The sequence below is a fragment of the Penaeus japonicus genome, unplaced genomic scaffold (genome assembly GCF_977035675.1).
Source record: "Penaeus japonicus unplaced genomic scaffold, GWHDUDI00000001_assembly GWHDUDI00000013, whole genome shotgun sequence".
NCBI classification, from domain to species: Eukaryota; Metazoa; Arthropoda; class Malacostraca; order Decapoda; family Penaeidae; genus Penaeus; species Penaeus japonicus.
Genome location: NW_028234415.1, coordinates 27,391,017 through 27,401,016, shown reverse-complemented (window position 1 = coordinate 27,401,016; position 10,000 = coordinate 27,391,017). Strand labels below are relative to the sequence as shown.

At 35.6% G+C, this 10,000-nt stretch overlaps 2 protein-coding genes across 6 annotated transcripts in view; one reads left to right on the top strand and one right to left on the bottom strand.

Annotated features, from left to right (window-relative positions):
* The window catches only part of Socs16D (Suppressor of Cytokine Signaling at 16D), a 51,726-nt gene extending 46,312 nt beyond the window's left edge, over window positions 1–5,414 (top strand). For all 5 annotated transcript variants that reach the window (XM_086543368.1, XM_086543366.1, XM_086543369.1 and 2 more), the window contains exon 7: window positions 1–5,414. This exon is cut by the window's left edge and continues 640 nt beyond it. In XM_086543368.1, coding sequence (XP_086399494.1) covers window positions 1–276 — 276 coding nt within the window. In that variant the 3' untranslated portion in view covers window positions 277–5,414.
* Window positions 5,415–6,127: 713 nt separating this feature from the next.
* Window positions 6,128–10,000, bottom strand: part of Tim17b (Translocase of the inner mitochondrial membrane 17b) — an 11,527-nt gene continuing 7,654 nt past the window's right edge. The window contains exons 2-4 of the mRNA XM_043028755.2: window positions 9,397–9,496; window positions 9,002–9,194; window positions 6,128–7,148 (exon numbers count right to left, since the gene is read on the bottom strand). Of these exons, the coding sequence (XP_042884689.1) occupies window positions 6,955–7,148; window positions 9,002–9,194; window positions 9,397–9,496 (487 nt within the window). The 3' untranslated portion in view covers window positions 6,128–6,954. The remainder of the gene's footprint in view (window positions 7,149–9,001; window positions 9,195–9,396; window positions 9,497–10,000) is intronic.

Below are 10,000 nucleotides of genomic sequence, written 5' to 3'. Positions count from 1 at the left end.
CATGCTGCCAGTGCCTCACCTGCCCTACAGGGTAACCTTGCCTTCGCCCACCAACACACGACCAGTGCCAGTGGGCCTCTCTCACTCGTCTCCTCAAAGAGTGACGTGCAGGACGATAGAAGTTTCCCTATTGACAGAGCACCCATGTTCACTGACAGTGCTCGCAGTGATGCAGGCAGAATAAAAGCGAATGCAATGGGCTCTGGAGACTTTGTTAGAATCAACCCATGCCGGGGTCTGGATGACCACGTTTTTGAAGATTTAGGAGGTGTCTGAAAAAAAATATTCTGTCCTGCTGAATAGCTTGTAATGGAGTGCTGTGAACCTATGCTAGGGTAGCGACACCAGCTACTGTGTTCCTTGGTCAGTTTTGTGTATATTTGATTACTGATCTTGCTATGTTAGAAGGTTTGATTTTATTTACAAATATGTATTTATTATTGGTTGTTAGAATTTCATTAGTTTATTTGATTTATATTATTTGCTAAGACAACCAAAGACATTTATCATTTTGTCTTCTAAGTAAGAAAAATATTCATATACTTAGATGACCTAATAAAAAAAAGTTTTAAAATTGAAAAGATCTCATAAGCATATGTAGTAGATCTTGCTCAGGGAAAATGGTTCACACATGAAATCGCTTTGTGGCATTAAATATAACAAGATAATGTATTTTTTTATGCATATATGAAGGATCAATTTAATAGCTGTTTAGTCATCTCAATAAGAATATGCAGTACACAAGGAAAATTTTGTGATAAATTTTTCTTCTATTCAGATATAGATTTCAGAGGAAACCATTTTCCCAGAAAGAAGAAAAAAAGTATTGAAGAAATGTAAGTTTTTGTTTTCAGTTTAATTTTCACGTATGTAAAGTTTACTTATAATGTGTGTGTATGTGTCTGTGTCTATGTTTGTATATATATGTGTTTGTATATATTTGTGTGATAAGTGCAGTATGTATGTGTAATTATATGTATACAGAATAACCTCACACTAACATAGCTGTAAAGCTAAGTCATGCCCAAAGAACACTGTAAGTTGTTTATTAATTTTGACATTGTGCATATTATGGTTTGGGTTAGAAAAGGAACACCAGCAATTTTTGATGTGATTTATCATACTTGGTCTTACTCTAACTTTCCTGCTAAAGGCACTGGTTGGAATTCAAGTTACAACTACAATTTCCCTTTGTAATGCCATCTTTATAGTTTTATATGAATATCAGTGATTTTGTAAATGTCTTAATCTCAATTTTTTATATTGGATTTTATAATGCAAAAGATCTTTACCATTTGTCAGAGCACTTTTTTGTGGTTAAAGGGTATTTTATTTTGAAACAAAAGAAAGAAAAAAATATAAATCTTTAACAGTGATCTGATAGTAAACATATTAAAGTAAAATTTTGGTAAATCATTTCCCATGGAAATGTATAATATAATATAACTGATGACACATTTTTTTTTTACAATTATTATATAAAAAAGAATAGATTAAAATGATGTATTTGAAAACCTTCATCTTACGCAAAAATAACACTTGAGAATCTGGAACAGTGGGCAGAGCTTACAGCTGAGCTTAGCATGAGGGCAGTATGATATATATACACATACATATTTACTTTTGTTAACATGCATATGTTAGTGCACACTTGTACTATACATACATGCATATATACAACTGCATATACACTTTTTTCATTGTTTTTTCCTACCAGGTAGATTTATGCAATGCTTGTTTACATTTGACTTTGGTAAATTTGTTGTGATGTTTGGGTTCTTATTCCCTAAATATTTATACGTTGATATTGACAAATTGCAGCAGTAACTTCTTTGACGGTGACTGTGATTCACAAGTTTCATATTGTTATTGTTGGCATTTTTCTGCCTCTCCTTCTTCTTAGAACTGTGTATGTCGACAAGAATTCAATGTAGGATCACATCTAAGGCATTCACAAGAATTTTGTTACTTTTATTATTATTATTATTACTATTTCATTTTCATCATGGGTACCCTTTTTTTTCTTTCTTTCTTTTTATTTTTTATTTACTTTATTATTATATTCTTTTCTACTGGATGATGAGTTTTAAGGAGTTGCACTTCATGCTTTTGCAGGGTAATCCTTGCAAAAATGCCCTCCCCTTCCCTATAGGGAAAAAAAATTATCCACTCTATTTTATACAAGACAAAAGGTAACATATTTGGAGGACACGATAAATGATGTATTATAAGGTAATCATTCCAGAATCGTTGAAGGCCTGAATTCTCACACAACCTTGAAGTGGTTTAAATTGGTCGCTAGTCATGGTAGATATGTAAAAATAGGTTGAATCGTTAAGCTTATGTAGAGTTCTAAGTATTTGACAGCACTTGATTTTCAAAAGGAAAGCCACCTGAGCTTCTTATGTTTATTTTAGCATATGTATTTTGGGTATTATTATTTTTTGATTTCCTTTTCAAGCTCTAAACATTGCTCAGAAAAAAAAAACATGAAAAAGAAATATGATTAAAATGCTTAGATCAATCATCAGCAAGTACCTGTTCATTGCATTATAATTGAAGTTTAAAAAGAGTTAAGCAAATTCACTTTTACTGCTGGTTGACACAGCCTGTTAGCTTTATAGTGTGCTCAAATCCCTACCCTACTCTTGAGGTTCTTAGGAATTCTGGCCTGACATTTGTAGGGAAAAGCAATTTGCTCAGGTTCCCCAGTGATTCATCTTTCTTCTCATGAAACTTTAGGTCACAGATCTGTGACAATCCAGTTTGATGTGAGGTATAAGAGTTTTTAATGTTTATATATTTATCTATAGAGAACAAATTTGCCACCCATTGCAGTGAACGGAAGTCTAAATTTATCTAGAAGAAACACATTAGCCTTTATCATCGGAACTCAAAATTAATTGCTCATGTTCAATTAGGAAGGAAAGGAATATGTTTTGGATGACAAAGAACGCAAGGTGTTCCCGGAGACACTTGACAATCCAATATAGGTATTGCTTTGGATCTGTGAACAGAGTTGTCATGCAAGCACTGACCATACATCTGCCTCTTCCTCATGATAATAAATCTATACAGTAGATCTATATCCTCCATTGTTATGGTATATTTTTAAATATGCCTAAATGTCTAAGGGAGCAATTTAGATGCCATTTCTTGAATTACATTCTAGTTGCCACAAGGAATTGAGTTGTACATTTCCCTTCTTAAAGTGAACTCTTTCATTGCACTGAAGGATAAATTGCCCAAGTAATATGTGGTAACTTCAAATGGTAAATCAAGGAAAGACATCCAGATTTAGACTTTCCAACAACGTGTAACCATTGTGATACTGGATTTCTCTACACTTCTCAGCACCAACCATTGCCTAAATGACAAATAATGGTAAATTTAAGGGGTCGGGGCTCAGAAGTGTTCACCCACTGAGATAGTGCAGGATCAGTCTTCGTAAAGTATACTTTCAATCAATGTGGATCCACACTTTCAATCCTGGGCACATAACTCTAATAAAGCACCTTTTGATTTACTTTTTGTTTCATAAAGGAAAACAGGAAAAAGATCCATCTTGCTGAATTAGTGTTATGGCTCTAGTTCTTTGATGTACTAAATGTGTTTTATACTCGGTCCATGTCTGTTCTGCATGACCGTTCTCCACATCAGCACCACAAGTGCTTTAAACTTGCTCATGATTGGTGTTAGTGTTTTAGATTGAAACAGAAAAGTATGAGCCTATTTGATACCATGTCATCAGTATGAGTTATTAGGATGCATGTTTTGCGTAAGCTGAAAGGCTGTTATGGTTACTATTGTGAAGTACAAGCTGCACCAGTAACCTTGTTTTGGGGTAGCATGTCTTGCCCCGACCCCGTCCTATTTGCCCATGTGTTAGCCATGCCCATAACTCTGCCATGTCTTTGAAACAGGACAAAGATACTTTCAGTTACTGTTTAGGTATTAGAAGAAACAATGTGGTTTTTAAGAAGGTGACAAATGTCAGCCATTTTTATACTTGTGATAGCAGTTCTTTGAGTCGTGTATTTCCTGTATAATAAACAGGCTGAGAACCCCTAGGAAGCTAGGACCAAGACTTTACTTGGCTGATATCTTCACATAGGTTGCAACTTTGTTCCTAAATGGCATTCAAGGAAAGCTGTCTGGCAGCTTGTTCAGTTAGGTGAATGAACATACATTGTGTTGTAAAAAAGGGTCATATCTTTAGAGATGACTGGAGTTGGGGATTTTAGTGATCCATACAAGGACTAAAGTTATAAAATATGCAGGAAGACTCTGCTTCTTTTGCTACAGCTCAAGTTATTATCTTGGTTCTGTAGGTAATAGCATGCTACAAGTTTGTTTGCTTATATGCTAAAGATTCAACTCCCACAGTGTCATGGCAAATAGAACACAAGAGTCTTTGGTAATGGTACATTTTTGGCAGTTTTAGTATACATAATTAGGTTTGAGTGCTTCTATGCCAGTTACATCGTCACATTACCATGCAAAGTATCCAGGAGTGAGTTCTCCATGTAATAATACTGTCAGTGCCGATGTTTTTTTCGATGTTACCTCCGCTTACAAACTGGAACATGCAGTTCCAGATTCAAGTAAATTTGGTGTACCAATTTGACACCTTCAGTAATCCTGGTGTAATAACTCCCACATGCTTGTCATTAATACCTGGTAGCTATTCTCAAAGTAGTCTAGAGTCCTTCCTTTACACACCTTATACTGTCCAGTCGTATCAGGGTAACGACCCCTTTCTAGGAACATCGTGCTTGAAGAGGCGGCAAGTCATGTTGCAGTCACTGTGATGAGCAGCACTTTTGCAAGAGGCATGACATGTGACTTCACCAATCCAGTCGACTCACACTAGAAAAAGAGGTGGTCTGCTGCTTGTACCGATGTTGAGATAAACAACAGGTTTGATCACAGTGAGTGTAAGACAAGCACCCATGTACTAAGGAAGGTGAACAGCCAGACTACAGTAGCAGCAATAGAACTTGCAACTTTTTTATGCAGGCAGCCAAACTACAGTTACTGCAAGACAGACACTTGCACCATATACCAAGGCAGCTAAAGAAAAAAATCTGGTCAATACATGGTTGGTAGTACTTGTGCATGATAGCTAAAAGTGTAGCATTGGTGTATGGCTGCTGTGTTCTTCATTGAAAGGTAGTTTGCGTGGTAATACCCACTAACCTGAGCCATGCACATGAGCCATGCTAGCAGCTGTGACAGAGTCTTGATGGCCCAAGTGTGGTACTAACACTGAGACATGTTCTCTGCCCCGCTGTTGTTGTTGTTAACCTGTAAGAAGTCGTCCTGTGTCCAGCAAAGCTCGACACGACCCCTCCATCACCTGCTCCAAGAGCAAAACTTTGTGTAACCCACCAAATACAGATATCATGCAGTTATCTGGCCTTTCTTTTTCCTTGAAATAGTTTTTACATTATTAAATTTGCATGCATATTTGATAAAGTAATCAGCCAATCAGATGTTAATGATGTATGAAAAAGATTTTAAAAAGATTTTTATTCTGTTTTTATAAAAGAAAATAACAGATGTCAGTATTTTTGCAGAAAAAAATGGTATGCCAAAACTAGCCTTTGCAATAGTACTCAATCACACAAATAAATATAATTTTTTGTTCATTATTTTCATGTCTACTATACACAAAACAGTTCAAACGACCAAGACCAGCCATTGTATAGTGTCATTTTGATTTTAGTTTTATAAGAAATCCTAAGGATCCCAGCTAGTGCATTTCACTCATTTTCTTCAGAGATTGGTCAACCCACTGCGGACAGGGATAGATAAGATTGCCCAATCTCCAGGATAGGTTTTATTTTTGAGCGAGGCAGCTTGAAGCAACATAATTGAAATCTTCCCACTCTTTCAGTTGCTCATTGTAAAACTAAAGTTTGCGTTTTAATTTTTGTGTTTTTTATTGAGTTTAAACACTTATATGTGCCCTATAACAGGCTCTATCAATGCTGCATTTGACTAAAATTATAGTATATGATCCATATCAGCTCATTATTTTCTTTATACACAGTGTGATAAAAGTATTGATTTTGTATGGGAGGACAATAAGCAACTTTGAATCAGGCTTGAACACTAAGAAGCATTAAATAAAGATATTTTATTATTTTGTAGAAAATCAACAGTTACAGTCAAAAGTACACAAGTAAATTTGTTACCCCCAAATAAGGCATTAACATTGTCATACTATTATGATCCGAGAGGTATTTCTGAGACTCAGATACAGTATATCTGACATGTCTGCATATTTTATGACAATATACAATATGTACATATATCCATTTAGCTTTACTCTCAGGTAGAAGCACAAAATACAATTGCTCTCAGGCTACCTGAAGGAAAAGCATCTTCCATAAAGCTTTTCATAAAAGCTAGTTGAAGAATCATATCATCCTTCATATTTAAGATTAGCTTACAAAAATGTTCCTTCAGTTTCACACCTAACAGTTCATATTCATCCTAAAGACATTGCATTTAACAAGAAAAATATATAATTAACTCCAAGGTCATAGCAGCCCTCCTCTTGCCTCAAAAAAAATCATGTGAAGTTACTAAGATGAGGACTGCTATAAACAAAAGCAAATTTTCTATATACTTTATATTTACTTTCACACACATACAGGTCCTCACATTTCTTCTGATTACAAGTTTCTGAATTTGCTCAGTGGCACTAAAGAGAACTTATGTTGAAATCCTTCCTCACATAAAAAAAGGTGTCATAATTTCATGGCCTTAAAGAAGTACAACCACATTTCTAGGGCATTGCTTTGAAAGGAAAATAAATAATCAAATAGGATGGATTTCATAAACTACATTCTCCTCTAACAAAAGAGATAAAAAGTCCATATTCACGAAGCTCTCTATTTATTTGTCCTTCAGTATGGGTGGCAACACTTTCCCTAAAGCACTAATTTACTGATAGTTAGGATCTTGATTCAACGAGAGGGGCTGCGGTGGTCCAAGAACTGAGGGATCGGCCATTTCTCCTGGTGCCACGGGCTTGAACTGTTCTGAGGTGAAGCGAGTTAGGAGGATGCCGACTCCCTCAATCATGGCCAGGAGCACCCCACCGATGACAGCACTGCCTGCCATAGTTGCAACACCACCTGATGATAAAAGGTTTTTAATATTACTAAAGTTGGTACATCTTCAATATAATATAAATTTGCTTCAGCAATGAAAAGCTTTACACATTTAATTATGCACAAGTGTGCAAAACTAACTAAAAAAAAATTGATCAATGTTAGGTATCTTTGTCACCTAAGGTTGTAGCTTCAAATACATGAAATAAATCAGTTTTCAGTTTCCTGTCATGATTAGTTGCTTCTTAACAAAAGTAAAATCTCAGCATGAACAAGAGCAGAAGCTACTTTAACATAATCTCTTTACAATTTAAAATGTACAAATCTTTAAAGTATAAAGGACATTGTGTTTAAGAACAGAAGAGAAGGGTTTGCAGCCCATTATGAGTTCTGTAAATAACTGATTTTCATTTACCATGTCACTTATCAAACAAAAAAATAATAGATAAACACAGCCAAAAGTTAAAGTGACCAACTCCAACAGTGTCTAGTGTTGAGTATTTAGATAATAACCATGACCTAAAGAGTTAGGGCACATTAATGTGTCTTTCACCATCCTGGAGCAACAACTTACTCTGGACAGTTAAGTGAAGAATGAGGGATAACTGGCTAATTATGGGAAAACTAAAGACTAAGGGAAAATGACAGACCCATCATAACTAAGAGGATAATTACAGCCTGGGCAGTATTTTGTTGTATACTCATCTACACATTTGTTATCCCTTTACAAAAGGACTACAGGCCTGATGAATGCCATCAATTGATTTGTAAGAAACATCCATTCATTTATTTAATATTTTTTTTACCTTAAATTGTCCAATTTCTTCCATTTTTCCTTTTCTTATTTTATCTCGATAGCACCTGTAACTCATTATGCCCTTACTAGCTATTGAAAACAAAATTAATATACATTAGAAATCTTTTATTTGTGCCTTAACCCATTTGCACCAGTTGGCTTGCTATCACGTTCAGTGGTTTTTGGGTCTGACGCCGGCGATGAGATATTTGGTCAAGGCCAGTGTCTCAGGTGAGCAGCTTTACAGCACTCGCTTGCGACTAGTGCACCCGAGAATCCCGAGGCATTAGGCTTATGCATTCGAAAACCCCGGCATTCCGACCATTTAGAGCCGGAATAGCCCTGGCGTGAATGGATTAAGCCAGTGTTCCTCTTTTATAAACTTGACAATATTTCCCTATCCTGCATGTAAAACTCATTCCATTTTTTCAACCTTTTTTTAATCTATCAATTGATGTGTATTTATTTTTGACCACTTAACACTGTATGATTTGCCATTCATGTCATGGCTTGGCTGGCCATTTCAGCGGGTGATCATGCACGTAGTAGCTGGCCGTTGCCTTACCGTACAAATAGCCCATAACATTACACTTGCTCATTTCAAAGTACCTCGGCAAAATGTTCAGGCACAGCCAAAACCACACCAACGTTAATGAGTAAATATACATTATTTATTCATTACATATTTGTATATTAATTTAAATTTAAATATATTTAAATAAATTTTAATCTTAAAAATGAGATTTTTCATAAATATAAACTATATTATATACATATACATATATACATAGACATAGACATAGTCACATACACATTTACATATACATATACACATATACATATATACATATATATACATATTTACATATCCTTTTCAGTAGTGCTCAAAAATGTCTAGCCATTTACATTTGAGTTCCTTTCTATACCTTGTAATGTTTTCTAAATATCCCCTACACATATTGAATGCCCATGAATGCATAATTTTTCCAATGCAAAGAAACATTTGCAAATAACTTGAACTGCTCTACAACATTAGACTACAAGACAGAGAAAAGATAAGATTCTCCCAAACTCCACTTACTTCTGGCTGCCAAAATGCCCCCTGTGGCCGCACCAGAAATGATCGAGTTCCATGGGTCCTCCTTTTTGCGCAGGTAAACCAAGGAGCAATCAATGGTGGAGAACAGCCCTCCCCACACTGCAAACTGACCACCCACAATGGGTGCCCTCTGCTTGACTGCTACCATACTGCCAGTAAATCTTCTGTTCAAACCCTGTAAAGCAAAAAGGCCATGATAAGAAAAGAAAACTGTATATAGAAAACTATGGAACTGCCCAAAAAAAAAATGGGGGGGGGGGGATTCTGACTAGTCTCCCAAGAGGTGAAAAGCTATTAACGAAATATACTTTTTACTACTACAACAATGATTAAGAACAATAAGAGAGTACATAAAATGAAAAGTCCTCAATACTTACACTTGGTGCATTTCTAAAGCCCTTGATGGCCTGAAAGAGCCCTCCGCCAATCACACCCATTGTGAAGGCTCCACCACAATCGTCCACAATCCTCCATGGGCTGTAAAAGTTAATGTATGTAAATGAAGATCCACATTACTTTTTTTCTACTTGACTACTAATATTATTAATTTTAATTATCTAAATTAATTAAGCGCTAACTGTAAATGTAAAAGAATAAACAAATAAGAAGAGAGAAAATACAGAAGATTTTAACTATGAAGGCCAGTAAAATAATTTGCACACATCCTTATCCCTGTACAAAATATCAAAACCCTGCTTACATACACATTAACCAGCCATGTAGCACTCAAACTGCAAGTGACTCTGCAAACTGGCATCATCTCAATTGCATGATTTAAATATCACTAACTGAATGCACATTCCATATAGAATTAAAGGAATTTGGCTCAGACAGTATATCTAGGATGCTTTTTATGCCATATACCTTTGTAGAAGGAATAAAGAAGAAATGATGGCTTGGAGCTCAGAGTAAAAACAAAACTTAACCCTTTCCCAACGGGGCACACGCTACGCAAAAACCCCCTATGCCGGGCGACTGCAA